Source organism: Carassius auratus, chromosome 22, assembly GCF_003368295.1.
Source record: "Carassius auratus strain Wakin chromosome 22, ASM336829v1, whole genome shotgun sequence".
Classification (NCBI taxonomy): Eukaryota; Metazoa; Chordata; class Actinopteri; order Cypriniformes; family Cyprinidae; genus Carassius; species Carassius auratus.
Genome location: NC_039264.1, coordinates 31178799 through 31201916, shown reverse-complemented (window position 1 = coordinate 31201916; position 23118 = coordinate 31178799). Strand labels below are relative to the sequence as shown.

General features: G+C 40.6%; 1 protein-coding gene across 3 annotated transcripts in view; it reads right to left on the bottom strand.

Annotated features, from left to right (window-relative positions):
• Positions 1-9449: 9449 nt before the first annotated feature.
• Positions 9450-23118, bottom strand: part of LOC113040362 (uncharacterized) — an 88829-nt gene continuing 75160 nt past the window's right edge. For all 3 annotated transcript variants that reach the window (XM_026198715.1, XM_026198714.1, XM_026198713.1), the window contains 4 exons: positions 11660-11995; positions 11029-11367; positions 10642-10769; positions 9450-10495 (listed from right to left, as the gene is read on the bottom strand). In XM_026198715.1, coding sequence (XP_026054500.1) covers positions 10445-10495; positions 10642-10769; positions 11029-11367; positions 11660-11995 — 854 coding nt within the window. In that variant the 3' untranslated portion in view covers positions 9450-10444. The remainder of the gene's footprint in view (positions 10496-10641; positions 10770-11028; positions 11368-11659; positions 11996-23118) is intronic.

The following is a 23118-nucleotide window of genomic DNA, read 5'->3' as shown; positions in this document are numbered from 1 at the left end:
CTGGAGAGAGGTAAGACACACACGGATCTTCGGAGGATCGCTGGAGAGAGGTAAGACACACACGGATCTTCGGAGGATCGCTGGAGAGAGGTAAGACACACACACACACACACACACACACACACGGATCTTCAGAGGATCGCTGGAGAGAGGTAAGACACACACGGATCTTCGGAGGATCGCTGGAGAGAGGTAAGACACACACACGAATCTTCAGAGGATCGCTGGAGAGAGGTAAGACACACACACGGATCTTCAGAGGATCGCTGGAGAGAGGTAAGACACACACACACACACACACGGATCTTCAGAGGATCGCTGGAGAGAGGTAAGACACACACGGATCTTCGGAGGATCGCTGGAGAGAGGTAAGACACACACACGGATCTTCAGAGGATCGCTGGAGAGAGGTAAGACACACACACGGATCTTCGGAGGATCGCTGGAGAGAGGTAAGACACACACGGATCTTCAGAGGATCGCTGGAGAGAGGTAAGACACACACACACGGGATCTTCAGAGGATCGCTGGAGAGAGGTAAGACACACACGGATCTTCAGAGGATCGCTGGAGAGAGGTAAGACACAGACACACACACACGGATCTTCGGAGGATCGCTGGAGAGAGGTAAGACACACACACACACGGATCTTCAGAGGATCGCTGGAGAGAGGTAAGACACACACGGATCTTCAGAGGATCGCTGGAGAGAGGTAAGACACACACACACGGATCTTCAGAGGATCGCTGGAGAGAGGTAAGACACAAACGGATCTTCGGAGGATCGCTGGAGAGAGGTAAGACACACACACACACGGATCTTCAGAGGATCGCTGGAGAGAGGTAAGACACACACACACACGGATCTTCAGAGGATCGCTGGAGAGAGGTAAGACACACACACGGATCTTCGGAGGATCGCTGGAGAGAGGTAAGACACACACACACGGATCTTCAGAGGATCGCTGGAGAGAGGTAAGACACACACACACACACACACACACACACACGGATCTTCAGAGGATCGCTGGAGAGAGGTAAGACACACACACGGATCTTCGGAGGATCGCTGGAGAGAGGTAAGACACACACACACACACACGGATCTTCAGAGGATCGCTGGAGAGAGGTAAGACATACACACGGATCTTCGGAGGATCGCTGGAGAGAGGTAAGACACACACACACACGGATCTTCAGAGGATCGCTGGAGAGAGGTAAGACACACACACGGATCTTCGGAGGATCGCTGGAGAGAGGTAAGACACACACACACGGATCTTCAGAGGATCGCTGGAGAGAGGTAAGACACACACACACACACACACACACACGGATCTTCAGAGGATCGCTGGAGAGAGGTAAGACACACACACGGATCTTCGGAGGATCGCTGGAGAGAGGTAAGACACACACACGGATCTTCGGAGGATCGCTGGAGAGAGGTAAGACACACACACACACACACACACACACGGATCTTCAGAGGATCGCTGGAGAGAGGTAAGACACAAACGGATCTTCGGAGGATTGCTGGAGAGAGGTAAGACACACACACGGATCTTCGGAGGATCGCTGGAGAGAGGTAAGACACACACACACGGATCTTCAGAGGATCGCTGGAGAGAGGTAAGACACACACACACATACGGATCTTCGGAGGATCGCTGGAGAGAGGTAAGACACACACACACGGATCTTCAGAGGATTGCTGGAGAGAGGTAAGACACAAACGGATCTTCGGAGGATCGCTGGAGAGAGGTAAGACACACACACACACACACACGGATCTTCAGAGGATCGCTGGAGAGAGGTAAGACACACGGATCTTCGGAGGATCGCTGGAGAGAGGTAAGACACACACACACACACACACACACACACACACACGGATCTTCAGAGGATCGCTGGAGAGAGGTAAGACACACACACACATACGGATCTTCGGAGGATCGCTGGAGAGAGGTAAGACACACACACACACGGATCTTCGGAGGATCGCTGGAGAGAGGTAAGACACACACACACACGGATCTTCGGAGGATCGCTGGAGAGAGGTAAGACACACACACACACGGATCTTCGGAGGATCGCTGGAGAGAGGTAAGACACACACACACACGGATCTTCGGAGGATCGCTGGAGAGAGGTAAGACACACACACACGGATCTTCAGAGGATCGCTGGAGAGAGGTAAGACACACACACACGGATCTTCAGAGGATCGCTGGAGAGAGGTAAGACACAAACGGATCTTCGGAGGATTGCTGGAGAGAGGTAAGACACACACACACGGATCTTCGGAGGATTGCTGGAGAGAGGTAAGACACACACACGGATCTTCAGAGGATCGCTGGAGCGAGGTAAGACACACACACACGGATCTTCGGAGGATCGCTGGAGAGAGGTAAGACACAAACGGATCTTCGGAGGATCGCTGGAGAGAGGTAAGACACACACACACGGATCTTCAGAGGATCGCTGGAGAGAGGTAAGACACAAATGGATCTTCGGAGGATTGCTGGAGAGAGGTAAGACACACACACGGATCTTCAGAGGATCGCTGGAGAGAGGTAAGACACAAATGGATCTTCGGAGGATCGCTGGAGAGAGGTAAGACACACACACACGGATCTTCGGAGGATCGCTGGAGAGAGGTAAGACACACACACACACACACACACACACGGATCTTCGGAGGATCGCTGGAGAGAGGTAAGACACAGACACACACACACGGATCTTTGGAGGATCGCTGGAGTGAGGTAAGACACACACACACACGGATCTTCGGAGGATCGCTGGAGAGAGGTAAGACACACACACACGGATCTTCGGAGGATCGCTGGAGAGAGGTAAATAGAAGAGGAGTTAGTCCTTAGAGTTAACATACAGGAAAGATCTTGTCGCGAACATGACTGGACATCGGATGAGTGCGTGTGTGGTTTTTATGGTGCTGAGGTGATTGGGTGGTGATGAGGATCAGGTGGATGTGATCAGTATTCCGGTGAGAGCGTGCGTAGTGATTGAGTGGAGGTGGAACCTGGCGTGTTTGTAACAAATATAAAGAGAACAACTATTAAAGATCAGGTGGATGCATATATGTATTTGGGATGTTGTTTGATTGATAACAAGCTGAATTTTAATGTAAATGTCGAGATTGTCCAAATCTGACGTTGATAGATCATTGATGATTATTAAAGGAATGGATTAAGTGATGCCAACCTGACCATATCTTTCCATCCTTATATTAAATATTTAATTAACAAATTGTGTGATTATAAAACAACTTATTGATCAGTATTTAACCACTTAGATGTTTTGATGCAAGAGTGGAATGTGTAACAGTAAGCCTTTAAAGGGCTTTGTCTATATGTATATTTGTCTGTATATCTCCTCATCCTATGGTAAATTGGATAGATTTTAGTTTGGCTTCTAGAGGTGTTGTGAGTATAATTTATAAATCACTTGTGGTACGACAGTATTCAAACATTCTTCATCTAAGGGGTTTACGGGAAAGAGGCATTTATATATATATATATATATATATATATATATATATATATATATATATATATATATATATATATATTAGGCATATATTCTTATATATATTTTTTTTTTCCCCAATATATTGCAATACATTGAAAGCGGCAATCATTTATATATTGCAATATATTGTATAATGTATCATCAATATATTATTAAATGTATTCAAATATATAAAATTTTAGAAAATAAAAAAGGGAAAATAATATATAACAATATATCACAATACATTTTAAGAAATATATTGGTAAATATATTTTCCTTTCGTAAGGGTCTCCTCGTAACCTACCATTGATGATATACAGACCCAGGCTTTGACAGAGCTCCAGGAGGTCTTTCCCATTCTTATTTACTATATGATCGTGATTATTTCTTTGGATATGGGAGAATGCATTATTAATAAGTTTGTTGTTGATGTATTTGCTCCCTTATGTGTCGGTGAAGTTCGGCTGTAGTCCTGTTCTTGTGTTCAGGTCTCCAAAGCACATTTCCATGGGCCTGGAAGTGGCTTGTCTCTCATTATGGAGAACATGTCTTCTCTGTAGTAGGGGAAATCTGATGGTGGGATGTATATGGCACACAGGTATATATCTTTTCTGGATGGGAGCAGTTCCTTGTGGATTTTAAGCCAGGAGTAGTATTTGCATTGCTTCACTGCGTTGATGTGGTTGTGGAGTTTTGATTTGTACCAGATTATTTGTCCTCCTGAGTCCCTTCCCTGTCGGACTGTGTTGAGTTTTTGTGATGGTAGGATGATTACTCTGTAGTTGGGTGGGCAGTGCGTGACGGTGTCTGCCCTGCTCCACGTCTCCTGTAAAATTATAATATCCATCTCTTTGATGCTCTTCTGGAATTCAGTGTTTGAGCTCTTCTTATATCCTTGAATATTCCACATTGATATTGACAGAGTAATTTGAAGAGTTCACGGTATAGAGTTCCTGTTTTCAAAAATAGAGGTAATCCTTTTCTAATGTAATATAGTGTTTTGGAAAAGTAAAGGTGGGTGTCTTTGGTGGTGATCTGGTGCAAACTGGGGTTTCTGCTGATGGGCTGGTGTAGATCTGTGGTGGTGTAGTGCTGGTGCATGGGGTGTTCTGGTGTGGATTTTAGCATGTTGTGGGGGTCTCTGGTATTGTGCAGCCAGTGGTGGTCATTCTCTGTGATGAGTTTGTAGGTTTATGCTGGGTGTCTGGTTTTGTGTTCTGTAGGTTGACAGCTGTGTTGTTTTTAGGGGTGTGAAGGTGTTTTGTCTGCCCCACGCTGTGTCTTTCAGTGTTTTTGCAAACACATTGACTTTGTCCTTCTTTATGTGTACATGGTCATACAGGTCCCTGATTGTGATGGAGGGGTGATGAGCCAGGTGCACATTGGGTAGGCGAGCACATCCTTTGGAGATGTGAGCGTTGACTCTCTGGATGGTGTCTGGGTGGATGTCTCTGCGGGGTAAGAGGGTAGAGATGGTGATCTTTGTGTTGGGGTAGATCTCTGTAGCCTTCTCTGCTACTCTGCAGATCAGCTGCCCAACTCTCTCCTGTTCCCTTCTCAAGTCGTTGGTGCCTGTGTGTATAATGATATGTGAGGGTGTGCCAAAGGTGGAGTCGGAACGTATTCTGAGGGCATCCCCTGTTTTTGGGCACCAGAGTTTTGTTGTTTTAAGGCCTGGGAAAAGTATTTCTCCGTGTAGGAACTTCCCATTGGAGTTCTGTTTTCACTGGCTGTTTCTCAGCTGGGGTTGTAGCGGTCATGTTTTTTCTGAGGAGTCTCTGGGTTTTTGGAGCCTGCGGGTGTTCCTGCTTCCCTTTGGCTGTTCCAGGGCAGTGTAATGTCTGCTCAAAGTTTGTGAGGGCAGCATTGTTTCCCTGTATCATTACTGTTCCATTTTGATAAAAGTTTATTGTCAGGTGTCTGTTCTCTGGTTCTTTTTCTGAAGAAGATGCACATAAATGCACAATTGTCTGCCTTTACAGATTCCATGTTTGGTGTGATACTGGAACAGTGTGCAGGAGGCAGTGTGCCATGCAGTCGGGTGACGTGTAGAAGAGCAGGTTTGTGGTGAAGGTCTTGCCCTTACTGTTAAAGTATCTTTAAACAGTGTTTCTGGGTTTTCCTTCTGATTTTGAGCTTGTGTTGTTGTCTGCTCTTCTCAGACTTGATTTGTGGTTAAATCCTTGTTAAGATGGAATAATCCTTTTTGTTAAATCTGTGAAGTTTGTAAGTGGTTCTTCTCTAACAGTTTTTTGTGTTCGTTCCCTTCTGAAGCCTTGTTGTAGGGTCCACTCCAGTGTCCTTTTGTTTAGGTTTCACAAACTTGTCTTGTTTTCAAGAGATTTTCTCCTAATTTCTTGAAAAAATAAATATTTTTTTTTATATATATAGTGAACTTGTGTTCGCTGTCACATTTTTGTTAATTTTGTATTTTTATCTTTACCTCATATTAGAAGCAAGAAACTTTAGGAACTCTTGTTATGACCTCTCTCTCTGAATGTCTCTCTCTCTCTCTATTAACTGGATTAAAACTGCAGTGATAACAGCATTAACCTACATATCATTGTCTCAAGGCTCTGTTATTATCTCTAAAATTATGTTTTGGAATTTGCAAAGTGAAGGTTTGAAGGAAGGTTTGAGATGACTGGGATGCATAAAAAAGGTTAACTCATTCAGGATGGATTTTTTTTTTTTTTAATTTTTTTTTTTACAAATAATCTCAACAATGTCTTGGTGTGTAGTTGTGACTCCTGGCTGTTAAAATTATTAGATAAATAATTCCCGATGTGGTACGGCTCCTATTAATTGAATGATTGAATTTAAGAACTACAATCAAATTTTTTTTTTTTTTTTTTTTGACTAAACAAGCACTTATTGCGACAGAAAACACTGTAATGTTTCCACTGATTAAGAAATATTTGTGTTTGCTTTGGTGGTAATATTAGACCTATTACTGTATATTAATAGGCACAAAAATTTGTTTTGCCTATGTCATGAAAAGAGGAAATCTAGCCCTCCAAATGAGATGAAGCGAGGTTATAGAAGGTATTTTCATCAAAAACAAATGAAGAAAATTCAAGGTAAATTTTGCTTGATTGGTTAATTTTATTATTATTCGACACTTCCAAAACATGCTATACATTTAATAATTGTTTTTAAAAAATTAAGTTCAATAAAATATTTTGCATACATGAAATGCTAAGTATTAATTCAAAGTTAATCAGTGAAGTTATAAAAAAAATTTTCACAAAACAACTACAGAAATATCATTTCCACCGCACCTCCCTGTGTGATTGCGGAAATGACAGCATGTTGTGGAAATGACAATTATGGTTAAAAAGTACAATTGATATGGATTGCAAGAGTATTTGTGTAATACTTTTTTTAATATTATAATGTATTACAATACTATTTATATTTATATCATTATATTATTTTGATTACTAAGTTATATTACTTTAAATGAATAGATTTCATTTTTATCTATTTAACAAACAAAATAAAGGTCACAGGCGTATAGCGACAAAATAAAACCTGAGCCTATAAAATTTGAAGAGAGACCTAAGAGACAGGGTGAGATACCTGACGAAAAAAGAAAAAGGATCAAACTACTCCTTTTGAGGAAACAATAGAGAATCAGTTAAAGAAATAGACTAGAGGAGAATAAAAAAGTGTCTCAATGCATGCTTATCTTTCCACCACCACACACTCTCCTGATGTTGCTTAGCAGCCAGAACAGAATGTTGACCTTTTACCCACACCGCCTTCTGCCAGATCTCATTCCAAACACTGGAGGGGTAGTGCATGCAGTACTGAATGAGAGTAAGCCAAGCTTAAGAAAGCTTAAGAAAGGCAAAGAAATACAGCCAGCGGTATGATAGACTGATTTAAAAAATGAGACAGGCTGACTCTCCAAATACATCATCCAAAACGGGAAATGGTAAGAACACCTAGCACTCTATGAAAAACTTTCACAATGCTCTGATCGCTGAACTCAAACACATCCTTTCCAAAATCTGGTACCAAGTCAAGAATATCATAGGCCCAATCCCTGAGTCTGCACCAGTGACCAAACATCACAAGGAAATTACTGTGTTTGGAAAGGAATCTGTGAAACATCTCATTAGATTTGGCCTTGAATCACTCACACACACCCACGTGCACAAACACTCCCTTTCCCCTACACATGCAAACACACATACACTGACATACACATTCAAGGTGCTCAAAATCTTCCACAGTCCACATCTCTGTTTAAATGATGCAGTTTCAGGCATTTTTTTTTTTTACAGTTAATCTAATTTCACTATGAAACACTCACAGTTATTAAGCCTCATAATTATCTCACAATGTTGAAATTTTAATGCTTCATTCATTGCTTATATTTTTGCATTGCCATCAGCATTTTCAGTTGTTTACAGTATGCACTACAAACTTTCATCTGTGAGACAAATCAGCTTTATACATCAATCTCAGCACTATCAAACAGCAGGTGTGGTTATTTTTAATGACTTTGTGAATTGAGTTCAATGAGTGCGATGAGTGTGAGAATTTGTTCTAACAAATATATCTACTCTTTCTCTACATTCACGTTAATTTTTTTTTTTTCATTTCCATCACAACCCTGTCATTTCCATCACAACCCTGTCATTTCCACAACCACCTTGTCATTTCCATCACCACACTCATTAAAAAAAATATATATATTTAAAAAGTTCTGAAGTACTGAAACAGCTTACAAATGGCTGAGATAAGAGATGCTGTGCCATCCTGTTAGGATGAAAACATGCCGATGCTAATCATGATGCTGCGGCCGCTGGAAGAGTTTCTCAGCACGGACTTCCCTTGAGACCCAGGGTTTTATACTCCCTGTGGGAAAAAGTCGATGGTACGGCATATGGTTTGAGACTATACTTATATCCATCACCACCTGTAAGCTCTTTCAGTAGCTGTAGTCATCATGTCAATATTTAATTTTCAGAGTTGTCTATTCCGACTTGTGTTGCGGTAATAAACATCGACAGGCAGCAGCAGTAGTTCACCGAGTGCAACCGTTTTACATCATCAGAATAATGCCCCCCTCAGTCAAAAATATATATATATATATATAAGACTATGTGAACTAGTTAGCCACAGTGGCTATTTTTTTTTTTTTTTTAAATGGCCTATGGGGCAAAGTGAGCCAAATTCTGTGGAGTAAATCGAGCCAGCATTTCAACTTACCCCACCATAAGGCACTGTAGTCAAGTTAAATCTCTGCATTATAAACTGGTATTTTAATGGGATATTACTGGTTTAGTTTATCATGTATACATATATTGTAGTTCATTTGATAGGGATTGTGTACAAGTGAACCAAATTCTTTTCACATTATAATCAGATATATCTTTCCACCTGTAGTCGTTACTGGCCAACTAACTCTATTTAGTATGGTTTTAGGAAGACTTCAACTTTAGTGTTCAACAAAGAGAGCAAATTATTACCGAAAAAAAAAAAAAAAAATAGCAAATGACTAATTCAGTGAATCATCCACTGACTGTAATGTGGATTGTAAAGCATCTACATGTCAATGCAGCGGGAATCTGGTCTCCATTCAGACAACACACCCACTGTGTCTGTCATTTGTTCTTACCGCCACAACATGCATTACACATAAAAAAATAAAAATAAAAAAAAAACATAAATAATGCAGAAAAGCTGCAACGCGCACAGTGTCTTTTTTTTTTTTAAGGGGGACCCTTTAAACTCAACAAAATGGTCAAATAGTCTACATAGGCTATATCAAGAGCATGCTCCCAGATGAAAACAGAGAACAAAATACCTTTTGGATGAGGTGGATTACAGCCCTGCACGGGCCTCAAATATAGGCCCGCCCTTTCTAGTATCAGTTCAGACATGTTTTTTGCCCATAACAAGACATGATGCCATAAAAGGGAGAAAAAGATAATCCACCTTTCTTATTCCCATTAGTAAGCCTTCCATTCCAACTTTTGTGTGAAAGACAGAAGTGTTTAAACGGCTGCTGATGACTCAGGAGGACGGAAAAAGAAAATGTCTAAAAATATTCTGTTGATGTTGCATTAATAACAGTGTACCTCTTTCAGCATTGAGAAACCAAACATTTGTTTCCAGTTCTTATTTATTCATGATTAAAAAAACAAAACAACAACAGCACATTACCAATCACCAGAGAAACATGTTCCGACACCGCATCCAGTTACAGGCACTGATCCTAAATACTCTCAGCTACAGTAGGTCTTTCATTAACCTCAAAATAAATCAGTGACTTTCCAGGCTTACAGGGTGGACATACTGTAGGCTATAAAAAGCAATGCTATTCAGAGTTTGTTCCAGTCTGGGTTAATGTTAGTGACTAATCCAAATATACATTTGTAACATAATAATCTCAGTCAAAAACAGTAGAAACATTTACAGTATCAGTAGTGCAGACTATGAAGAGCACTTTTTGTCCTCCACTAAGAGTGTGAGGAGTGACATTTCTGTATAATGCTCTTCTCTGTGAGGCAATTGTGGAAAATGCACTCATTGTGTCACAGTTGTAGGAGGATGTGAACAGGCAAGAGAAATGTCTTATGTCTTCTTGCAAAAGAGAAATGTCTTATGTCTTTTTGCAAAAGATAAGAAAGAAATAATCGCTCAACATTCCTGTCTAGAACACTTTAGCAGCTTTGAAAAAAGCATTTATTGAAAAATACATCTATTCCCACGTGTTGTTTAGTTATTTACATTATTGCTCATATATCATGTTAGTCTAAATGTTCTTAATTCATTTACAAATATCTATTTTTAAATTGAAATTGAAATCCTGGACTCTCCATTATTATTATTATTATTATTATTATTATTATTATTATTATTATTATTAAGCCAGTTTCACCTTGAGATTGATTTAAAGATGTCCTTTGTCACTCAAAGCAATGTCTTTATTAACACCATTCACCTGAAACAAAAAAACAAAAAACAGATTCATAAATGGTAAAAGTATCTGATGTGTCACTTACACAAACAACAAAAAAATAAATTAAATGAACCATTATTCTTTTGAAGTTGTGTCTTCCCACATCATCAGCTGTATGAAATACTTACATGCTGTGGTGCTCTGCTGTATCTCTTGGAGCGACAGTAAATGTAAATCAAACCAGCAATCAGAGCTGCGACTGCAAGCAGAACAGAAACAACTATTCCTGCTACAGCAGCTGAAGACAACCCTGAATCTGAAACAGATAAAGACAGACAGACATATTTACAGCTTTGGTCAAAATTGTATGGCATTGATTTAACTGATGAATGGTGCCTTTTTTTTTTTTTTTTTTTTGTAACCGCAGTGAACATGTCACACCACTGTTAACTCAACAAGCCACTGGAAATAGCCTGATATTATTGTTGGTATGTTACTAACATTATTCACATGGTTTTGAGTTAAGCTTTCTTTTTTTATAGAAAACGCATTGAATGACTGAATTATACACTCACCAATGACATTAACATTTAATCTTTTCACTCTGGTGATACTAAAACTGCTGCTGCTGATGATCTCTAGTGTATATTCTCCAGAGTCTGTGTTTGTGATGTTCATGATGGTCAGAGATCCATTCTGATGATCCAGCTTCAGTCTGTCTCTGAATCTCTGGTCATTATCTTTACACTGAACATCTGTACAGGTTTTATTGTGATCACCAGTAATTCGAGCGATGAGAGTGTCATTAAAAAACCATGTCAACACATCATTTGGTTTTCTTCTTTCACCAGAATCTAAAGTGACAGATTCTCCCTCGTTTGTCTTCACTTCATCTCGTTCAGCAGCAGGAACACCTGAAACACAAACCAACAGCTGCTGGAGGATCTTTCTGCTGGAATTAATAACAAACTCCACATGAATCAACTGTGAAGATGAAAGCAACAAGCCCTTTCTTGCCCTTTCTTGATAAACAAAAAAAAAAACATTCTCATTTAAACACAGTTATCATCTGGTTGGAGATGATTAGATGCTGTCATCTCCATCTGAATTCAGCTACACATTTTATGAAAAAAAAAAAAAAAAAAAAATTATATATATATATATATATATATATATAGACACACACACACATATACATTGACTCACTTTTGACGATAACATTGAAGTTTTTTTCACTGCTGCTGGTACTACTGATGATCTTCAGTTTATATTCTCCAGAGTCAGTGTTTGTGATGTTCATGATGGTCAGAGATCCAGTCTGATGATCCAGCTTCAGTCTGTCTCTGAATCTCTCAGTCCCTTCATTACACTCAACATCTGAACAGATAAAACGGAGATCTCCACTGATTTGAGCGATGCGAGTGTCACTGAAATACCATTTAATATCTTCTTGTTGGTTTGTAGCAACACCAGTGTGTAGAGCGACTGAATCTCCCTCCATCACTGACACCGACAGTTTATCTGATCCAACACCAGATGCAACTGAAGAAAAAAGAATATATAAACAATACAACACTGCTACAATATTCTATATTGTCTATATCTATATCATGAAGATTTTGAGTAGAGAAACATGTCTAGATTCGTAAAAAAATATGATGTTCAGATAATACAGTGCCATGTTTTCAACAGAATATATTTAAGTCCTATATTTTTCCCATGTAAATAGTATAGCTTATTTAGGCTTTGCTCTGTTTATGTAAAGTGTTTCAACATTTACTGACGGTATGATACCATGTTATGTTTTTATATTTGGGCTGCATTGTTACTTACAATTTCGTTGAAATTGATCTAAACTGTATTTCAGCTGCGTTAGGTTACTACTTTTTTATCATTAACAACGTGACACAAAGAAATCGTGCTCGAGAGAGTTGATGTAAGGAATAAATGTCTTACCGTGGCTGAGTAAAAACAATATCCACGCAAGAGAATTACAGAGAAGCTTCATTTTCACAATTTTCCCCGCAGGATATGAATACAGATTCTGTTTTGTGAACGCGTTCTGTTCTTCTGCTACACAAGAGACACCGATTTACAGGTAGGCTAGTTATTAAAAGTGAAAGCAACATTCTTGTGAACTTCTCTGTGGAAGCGAGTCATTACCTAACTCGTGTTTCAGACTGCGCGAGCTTCACCTGCTCAGTTCTACTCGACGCTGCGTGGTAGATGTGTGCGAGCGCGTATTCAAGGCGCTTCCGTCTTCGTTAGTAAATCCTCCTTCGGTTTTTATATTTATTCATATTCATATTCATATATATATATATATATATATATATGTTATTGTAGTTGTTTTTTTCTGCTAAATAAATGCATACATTGGATTATGTTTTGACCAAAGTCTTCCTATTTACAGTTAACTAGGGTGACCATATGTGCAGTTCATACGGGACACGTCCCAGTCAGGATTTTAATAGTAATGCCTAAAATATCCAGGTTTTGGCTATTTGCACTGTGCAGGTCGATCGTTGTGTAACATTCATGAGAGCTATAAAGAGCAGAGCAGACTCCTCCTTATGCTTTCGAATCGCTTTTACGTGTTTGTTCGTTAATTTTTTTTTTTTTTTTTTTTTTTTTTTTTTGTGCACAGCGACGCTTCAAGTCAATCGAACGAACAAACACGTGCGCATTTGCATCGCTTTGATCGTTCCCAGAGCTCACCTTCTCACACGCAGCCCCACGATTGGTCGATTATGTACAATACCTGCATGTTATTGGTCAAACTGCTCCGGATGTTTTAGGCATTATTAAAATCCTGGCCTGGACGTGTCCTGTATGAACTGCGCATATGGTCACCCTACAGTTAACATTATTCTAAATCTGTTGAATCAATGGATTTTTTTTTTCTTTTCATAAAAAGATCTAAATCAAATAGTGTTATTGCATATTCCACCAGACTCCTGTTCTACATGTCCACAAGTACCAGTGTTCTAATTTTCATATCATTTTATGGTATCATTCTTTAATAATTACATGCCAAAATCATAGAAAATGGCATCTTTCTCACTACTCAAATTTAGAAAATTCATAAATTTAATCAAACTGTTTTCTGAAAACTCCACAAGACTCTTGTTCTACATATCCCCATGTACCACTGTGGGGATTTTCATCTCATTTTACTTTATCTTTAATAATTGCATTCCAAACTCATGGAAAATGCTATCGTATGTCACATTTGAAAATGCATAAAATATTTTAATCAAATTGTTTTCTGATATCTCGTGTTCAACATGACACCAAGTATCACTGTGGCCATTTTCATATCATTTTACTGAATCATTATTTAATAATTGCATGCCAGAATCATGTAAAATAGTACCCTTCTAATTAGTCAAAGTTTGAAAATTAATTTAAAAAAAAATTAATTAAAAAAATGTAAATATATTTCTGCAAAGTCCAAAAGACTCTTGTTCTACATGACTCTGAGTACCACTGTCTCATTCTTTAATAATTTCATGTTAAAATCATGACAAAAAAGCAGGCATCAAGCTCAACTGGGTGCTTGACCAAGAAACAAGCGAGAAAAAATAAATAAATAAAGATTTATGTGTCACGTTCATGAACTTTGTTTCCTTTTTTGGTCACCTTCCTAGTTTTGGTTAATTGATTATTCCCACCTGTTTTCAGTTCCCTCATCACCTACCGATTGTTTAAATACACATTCTGTTAAGTTCTCCCTCGTCCGTGATTGTTTGCATGTTTAGATGTTGATGTGTTTGTATGTAGATGTTTGCAACCTCACCTAAATGTGTAAATGCTAAATGTAATTTTGTATATTGTTTGTATTCTCCCTTTGTCATCAGTAAACTCCTTTTTTGTTCCCGATCCTCCTCTTGCACTTTGTTTTACATTTAGCACTACCTTAGTTCGTAACAGAATCACAGACCAAACAGTATAGTTTAATTTAGCAGCGTTTTTTCTTTCATTTATTTATTTATTTATTTATTTTTTATTTTTTTTCCTCTCCCGAAATGGCCATCCCAGCAGTCCGTCTCCTATGCCTGGAGCAACTTGACCGTTTGCTGGAGGACCACACCAGGGACTTTTTAGATCTGGCGTGCCTTACTCACTTGCTAGACCGCTCGCTCTCTAACTTCTTCTACACCGGCCTGAGCGAGCGGTGTAAGGCACGCCTACCAGCGAACGGTCCCCGAGAGGATTTCGCCGCTTTTGTGGAGTGGGTGCTGGAGAAAAACGGTTCTTCATGGACCGTCAGCACCGCCGAAGAGGATATCTCCAGCCCCACTCCCGACCCAGAGACCAGCCAACCACCATCACGCCGCACGGAGCCAGAGCCCACCGCAACCGCAGAGCCCGAGCCAATCACTGACAGGAAGCAGGATCTCGAGAGCGCGACTGACCAGGTGTGCGAGCCGGCAACACCGTGCATCGTGGGAGTCCTCATGGAGATTGAGGGCGTGGAGGAAAGCCCTGCCCACACTCCTACGACAGAGGGTGAGCTGTATGCAGTCTCTGGAAATCATATGGAGCAAGTTCTGGACCTTATGGACTGGTCTATGGAGGTAATCCCTAATTTTCCTGTTTTTTCCGCTGGTTCCGTCCAGCCCTGATCCCCCTGTATACACTCTCAGTCTCCCACTCCTACTTCCTCCAGTCAGTTCCTATGCTCCATTTCCGCTGGTTCTGCCCAGCCCTGAGTTTTCTGTTGCTCCACTGGTTCCGCCCAGCTCTGAATCTTCTGTGTCTCTGCTGGTTCCGCCCAGCTCTGAATCTTCTGTGTCTCCGCTGGTTCCGCCCAGCTCTGAATCTTCTGTGTCTCCTGTGTTCCCTCCCGGCCTGCCTCTCCCACCTCCTCCATGACCTACTGGTCCCTCTGCTCCACTTCTGCTGGTTCCGTCCAGCCCTGATCCTCCTGTCCTTCCTCCCATCCTTCCTCTCTCTCCTCCTCCTAGACCAGCCAGTTCCTCATCATCCCTGCTGGTGCCAGTCAGTCCCGCAGCTCACCCTCAGTCCGTGCCATCTGGGCGCGATGGTTCGCCGCTGGACTGCCAGTCTCCAGCTCTGCCTTGGCGCATTAAGGCCCTGTCTCCGCCTCCGAGCCCTGGACTCCTCCTCGGTCCTTCGACCCAGCGGCTCCGCCTTGGCTCTTAGCTCCCTCGTCTCCACCGTGGCCTGGCATCCCACCTGCTCCACCGGGCTCCCTTGTCCCTCCGGCTCCACCTTGGTCAGTCGTCGACCATCCGCCGCCTCGGGACTCCACTCCTCTGGTTCCACCTCGTCATTCCATCCCTCCGGCTCTGTCAGGCTCCTCCTTCCCTCTGGTTCCACCTCCATTCTCGGTCGCTCTGGCTCCACAGCGGTCTGCCAGAACCCCGCCTCCGCCTTGGTCGCCTTCTTCTCCACCTAGGCACTCCGGATCCTCGACGTCACCCTGGCTCTGCGGCTTTGCTGCTCCATCTTGGGCTCCTCACCCACCGGTGCAGTCTCCGCCTGTTGGCCCCCTGGTGTCGTCGACCCCTCCTTCACCATGGCTCCTTCCGCAGTTGACTCCACCATGGATCTCCGTCCTGGCTGGTCTCTGGTGGACCATCTGGCTCCTCCTGCTCCTGGCTCCTCCCTGGCTCCTCCCTCCATCCACTCCGCCCTGGTCCCTACCTCCATGCTCCCTCGTCACCTCTTGGCATGCTCTTGGCCTGCTCCTCGCCCGCCTCCAGAACCCCCACCCTCCCTCCGCTGGTATTCCTCTTGCGGTGCGAGGACGCACCGTTCCGGGAGAGGGCGAACTGTCACGTTCATGAACTTGGTTTCCTTTTTTGGTCACCTTCCTAGTTTTGGTTAATTGATTATTCCCACCTGTTTCCAGTTCCCTCATCACCTCCCGATTGTTTAAATACCCATTCTGTTGAGTTCTCCCTCGTCCGTGATTGTTTGCATGTTAAGATGTTGATGTGTTTGTATGTAGATGTTTGCAACCTCACCTAAATGTGTAAATGCTAAATGTAATCTTGTATATTGTCTGTATTCTCCCTTCGTCATCAGTAAACTCAGTACTCAGTACTAATTTGTATATTGTGGCACATTTCCTCATTATGGTGAATGATCTCCAGTGTCTCCAAGATGCTTCAAGAAACCCACCTGCAAAGCTACAAGTGCTGCTAACCATTGTAGGCACTTGTGTAAAATGCTGTAAAAATACTGCAACATTACATGTATCAATAACTACATTAAATCAACATTATGTGAGCATTCTGTAGTGAATCAGCTCAAAGGGGAAATATGAATAAAACATGACCAGTTATGATTAATTATAAATATTTAGACTCGCTGTAAGTATTTACTTGACCTCTCAGTGTCAACTGTCTGTAACCAGAGACCAGATCAAATATTAAATTGGAATAGGCTATATAAATTTTTATTCAACTTAACATATAAATATTTGATGTCATGACATGTCCATGTTGTGGGTCAAGACTGAGAAACCGCTCGCTCACACACAAATTCATGATGAGAATTACCAACCTTCATCAAGCCAAATATAATGTCAAATACAGTACACAGTCAATATCCAAAACCCATCCCAAAGCCAGCCAAAAGTAAATAAAAGTCTCCAGGTTTGTTTGTATGTGGATATAGCGAGGTCAATAGCATCTGTCAGGAAATGTGGTAAGCAATTATTAAAAAATGATAAAGTAAAGTAAGATGACAATTACCACACTGGTACTTGGGGAGATGTAGAGTCTGGTGTGTTTGCAGAAAACATTTTAATACATTTTTTTTATTAATTTTGAAATATGACTGTATAGGGAGAAAGATAGCATGTTTCATTAATTTGGCATGCAATAAAAAAAATGATACAGTAAAATAAGAAAATCACAACATTGGTACTTGGGGACATGGAGAATAACAGTCTGGTGGAGTTTACAGAAAACAGTTTGATTTTAATTTGTTTTAATGAATTTTCAAATATGCATGTATAGTGAGAAAGATGATTAGATTATATAAACATTAAAGACGATTATAAAAGAATGATACAGTGAAATAATATGAAAATCACCACATGTAGATGTTTTTTTGTCATGCAATTCTTAAATAATTACACAGTGAAATTATATGAAAACCGTTTGGTTTTGTCCTTTTTTCTTTTCTTTTCTTTTTTACCTCACACTTTTTTTTTTTTTTTTTTTTTACCAAAACTTAAATAGAAGGCCGTGAATATAAATATGAATAAATATAACAACCGAAGGAGGATTTACTAAAGAAGACGGAAGCACCCTCGAAGCTTGCATTTTCCACGCAGCGTCGAGTAGACGCGCAATGAACTTGACGCGCTCATAGCGTGCGCCCGCGTCGATAGTGTGAACGCAGTTGACCCCAGTAATGATATTAGTATCTGAGTATCTGAGCGGACTGAATTTCAGTCTGTGCTAAATTTATTCTGAAATGAAACGCTCTAGATCCACAGTTTCATTTCTCCAGTGCACCTTGGCAGTCTCGTCTACGTTCATATCATTTTACATTCTAGTCTGGTGAATGTGCAGAACTTGATATTGAACTTTTGGTAATGTCTGCTTCTTTTATCCTGTGTCACAGGATCAACAAGTGAACTAGAGGAAGCAAGTGCTTCATAATAAATCTTTACCGTGACCACGATGTCTGTGTGCTAGCAAGCCAAAAGTGTTAAATATACTCGTGTGTATTTTAGTCATGGGCTGTGAATCGACACAAGCTTTTTTAAACTTGTTATCACTTGACATAGCTAACTCTTATGACTGAGTTTTTCCCATTCTTTTCTTTTCCCCGTCAGGCTCACATGGTAGTTACTCAGCAGCCAACAGGTTACAACAGGTTGCAACACGAATATGCAGCACACTCTATTTTGCGGCGCCAGAGTAATGAATGGTGCCTCAGTTAATCTGCGTCACACACAGTGGCTGGAGCCACTCCCCCTTTGCCCTCATCGGCAAAGTTGCCCCTCGCGTTAGAAATTAAAATATTCCACCCTGTAAGGGACATACAAATGGTTATCACAACATGTTAATAATATAAATGTTTAGAAATAATGAGCTTTTCTTGTATAGTAGCCTATATGTCCCTTATGACATCTTATTTTTATTTTCAAAACAATTTCTTATGAAAAGAATGTGTCTTGATTATTAAGAACAGGTACTATAGGTTGGTAAGTAATAAAAATGTTTTGCTCAAAATTTAAATGTGCTGTTAGTGCTCCTCACCTCAAAAAATAAGACACAAGTATGCCAAACATTTAACATTACTCTCAAACTATTATTTAAAATTACTTGTCTAACGGGTGGAAATTAGCATAACAGAGTGGAACACCAGTGTTAACAGGTTCTAACAGTGGACAAGCTTTCCATCAGTCTCCTGCCTGGTTCCCCACCTGTAATGTGTGGAACTGCACCTATATAACTGCCCCTTAGCGGGAAGTCGTGGTCTAGTGGTTAGAGAGTTTGATTCCTTCCATCTCCAAGAGGTCGTCCATCTAGCGCCTCCACTGCCAGCAGAGAGTTTCAAGGAATCAACGGAATGTTATGTTGTCGGGCAAACTCATGTGACATGAAATGACCTACTGCCCCTGAGTCCAATAGTGGTAAGCGGGATATATTATGGGGAAGTTGTGGCCTAGTGGTTACAGAGTTTGACTCCTAACCCTAGGGTTGTGGGTTTGAGTCTCGGGCCAGCAATATCATGACTGAAGTGCCCTTGAGCAAGGCACTGAACCCCAACTGCTCAGTGGGCACCACAGCATAAATGGCTGTTCACGGTGTGTGTGTGTGTGTGTGTGTGTGTGTGTGTGTGTGTTCACTTCATATGGGTTAAATGAAGAGCACAAATTCTGATGGGTCTCCATACTTGGCTGAATGTCACTTAAACAACAAAAAACTAACATTTAAAGTAAACATATCACTCTTCAGAGACAATTGTATGGGTTTTTTAAGCATGTCTTGGAAAAATATGCCTGAATGCATGAACTCACAGCAAAAGAAGTAGGAAGCAGTGGTTTTACTCTCAATACCTCAAGTATATTAGAGTATACAAGATAATACTTTTACTTAAAGGACAGTTCAGCCAAAAATGAAAATTCTGTAATCATTTACTCACCATCAAGTTGTTCCAGGTTTGGAATTTTCATTTATGGGTGACCTATCCCTTTAGCGAAGGTTTTAAATATGACTAGTATTTTTTTCCCGATATGGTATTGGTAGTTACTAAAAGTATCATATATCAATATTTCTTCTACTAATTATGTTGTCATAGCTCTAAACAGTTTCTCCTTTCCTTTCCCTAAATCAGACCAGACTCCTGTACTGCAGGATAAAGCTGAATCTGCCATTTGTAATGGTTTTCAACTGAGCAAGGGAGGCCCAGACAGTGCTGCTGGATCTTCTGAGAAGTGAACGCCAACAGTGATTGGTGCCACAATCCAGACCCTGGTGTTTCTCTTCTGTCTGCCAGTGGTACATCATAAAGAGGGTATCCAAAGTGTTTGACATGTGTCTCATTCCACTGTCCACCGCATTGTCGTCCAAGAGACTGAGGAGGTGCTGGCCATTCACCAAGAGATTGACCTCCTGAAGACCCCAGAACACATGAGGCAGGGCCGGACTCAAAACTGTTGTTGTTTTTGTGATGTTAAACCTAAACTATGCTGTAAACAGTTGTTGAACAATTTGTTTTAATGTGTAAAAAAAATATTTACAGGACAAAAAATTAATAAACATAAAATAATGTTTTGTGAAAAAATTATAAGCTGAATAAAAAAAAAGTACATAAGTACTTCTCTTTTATTTACACATGTAAATATGCAAAACAAAATACAAAATGTACAGAGAGTACTCGGGCTTATTTACGGAAACTACACACGGCAAATGAATAAGTATACTTATGCATTTCATTTTTAACTTGCATCACAAAAATAAACTACAGAAATTAGGTCGTTTCATTGACAATATGACATTTAAAAAAGATATAAAAAAAAACTGTAATGTACGCATTTTTTCCCACTGTTTTCTTTTGGCTAATGAAGAATGTATTTGTTAAGCATTCTCTCAAAAAAAGAAAACGTGTGCTCTTCTCTCCTCTGTCTCGCTTTGGAGTTTGATGTCCTTCCTGAGCAGCTACACCAGCTTCAACTCGCCCCCTCACCTATTTGTCCCAGGACACTCACGACCTCACCTGTATGTGGGGGTGGACTCATTTAAAATAATGTAATCATCAGGTTTTAGCCAGGTTTCTGTCAAACAGAGCACATCTAGATTATGATCAGTGATCATATTATTTACAAAAAATGTTTTCGTAGAAAGGGATCTGATATTCAATAAGCCAAGCTTTATTATTTGTTTATCCGTTTTGCATCTGTTTGTTGAATCTCAATTAAATTGTTACTCAACTTGGTTTGGAAATTTTCTAGTTCGGGGAACAGACACAGTCTCTATAGTGTGATATCTAGGTGAAAGAGTCTCTATGCGCTGAGAATTAACTGACCTCTGTGACGGGAGGCAGCTAGCAGACGGTCGGTTTAGCCAGTCTGTCTGCTTCCTGACCTGGGCCCCAGTTAGTCAAGTATAAACATTAAGACTATGTGCCATATTTCTAGACAGAAGAGTGGCGCCACATTTGACTATGGTGGCTGGTGTCTCTATATTCACGTTCCGTACAATAGAATCACCAATAACTAGAGCACTTTCATCAGGTTTCTCAGTGGGTGCATCACTGAGTGGGGAGAACCTGTTTAATGTTTTGATCGGAACAGAAGAGCGGTGTTTTGACCCACGACTACGCTGCCTCACCTTCACCCAGTTGCCCTGCTGCAGGGGCTCTGTTTCCAGAACCGAACAATGTTCAGGAATCCCTGAGCTAGATGCATCCAAAGCCATATCATCACTAGTCCTTGATGAAATATTCTTACCACAGTTGTTTGATGAACTTGGAGCTGGAGCGAGAGAGAGGAGAGGAGAGAAGAAAAATGTCCCAGGACACTCACCCCCTCACCTGTCCCAGAACACTCGCCCCCTCACCTGTCTGTCCCAGGAAACTCACTCCCTCGCCTGTCGCAGGACACTCACTCCCTCACCTGTCCCAGGATACCCACTCCCTCACCTGGGACCTGACCTGTCCCAGGACACTCGCCCCCTCACCTGTCCAAGGACACTCACTCCCTCACTTGTCCCAGGACACTTGGCAAATGAACCATGCTTGTTAAGAACAACACCACAATGAATTTCAGCAAAAATGTGTCTATTAACTTTGAATTTTTTAAGTCATTCCCCAGCAGACTCACTTTCTCCAGGATAGTACTAAAACGAGAAAACTGGAACACTTATGAAAAATATATAGACAGGTTTGCAATCTTAACATTAGAAAATATGACACAGCAGGGCATGCAGACAAAATACTGAAGTGCTTAAGTTTTGTTAAAAGGTGCATGACAGCACTTCAAAAACACAACAAAGGGAAAGCCCTATATTTTGGCTGTCCTATTCTTTGTGGGCTTTATGTAAAAAAAAAAAAAAAAAACCTCACCTGGCTTTTGACACTTTTGCTAGGTATTTGAGTAAATAAAACCACAATTCAATGTGAAATCCTCCACAGAACTCTCACCTGCCATGTTCTTTGAATATAAACACTGTATGTATGTACTATCCTAGCATGCTAATCCCAAATTGACAAAATTTTTATAGTAAGTAGCAAATAAATGCAAAGTTGGCGATTTGTCAATGCTATATTTTACAAATGCATTGGTGTACTTTTACAAAAACGTATGCACCATTGAGACAATGACGTGAAAGTACTCAAAAAGTTCTGAGATAGTGAATAGTGAATTTGAGAAAGTTATAATGAAATTACAAATAAATGTTAATAGCTTTCTGTGAATTCTGCCTATTGTAATGAGACTGCTATTAATAGATTCATTGGGTCATGCTGAGAACAGTGATACAAATGTTGCCATAGACAGCCAAACTTCCTGTCTGCCATTTTGATTTTCTTTAAAATCCTTCTTTTTCAAACGCCTCCTGGACCATTTGTTATATTTTCACCAAAATCACATCATCTTCATGCTGATAAAATGTTATGGATCTTATGTTTATAGGCAAAACCATTTTTTTGCATACCACAGGAATCATGCCAAAATGACACTTGTTTGCTTTGATTCATTTGATAACAGCGCCACATATTGGTCAAACGTGGTAAGCCAATAAATCTAATTACTAGAGGTTGTATTTATGATTTTTTTTTTTCAGTAGTTTTGACTGAAATCATCCTAAAATTACTTCAGTTACTAATTTCAGCAGTTTGTCTGATGCTTGTTTCTTTAGTGCTTGGCCCTGTAATTGCTGCTTGCAGCTATATTTAGTATTTATTTACAACAATAAAAAGACAAGGTAAACAGGTGAAATGAGTCTTTTGGAATTACAATATGAACATTTAAATTTCTACCTGCAAGCTGAAAAATAACATTATCATGTAGCCTAAACATTAGAAATCTTTCACCGACATAGGAGAGTAGTGGGGAAGTCGTGGTCTAGTGGTTAGAGAGTATGACTCCTAACTCTAGGGTTGTGGGTTTGAGTCTCGGGCCCCAACTGCTCCCTGGGCACTGCAGTGTAAATAGCCGCCCACTACTCTGG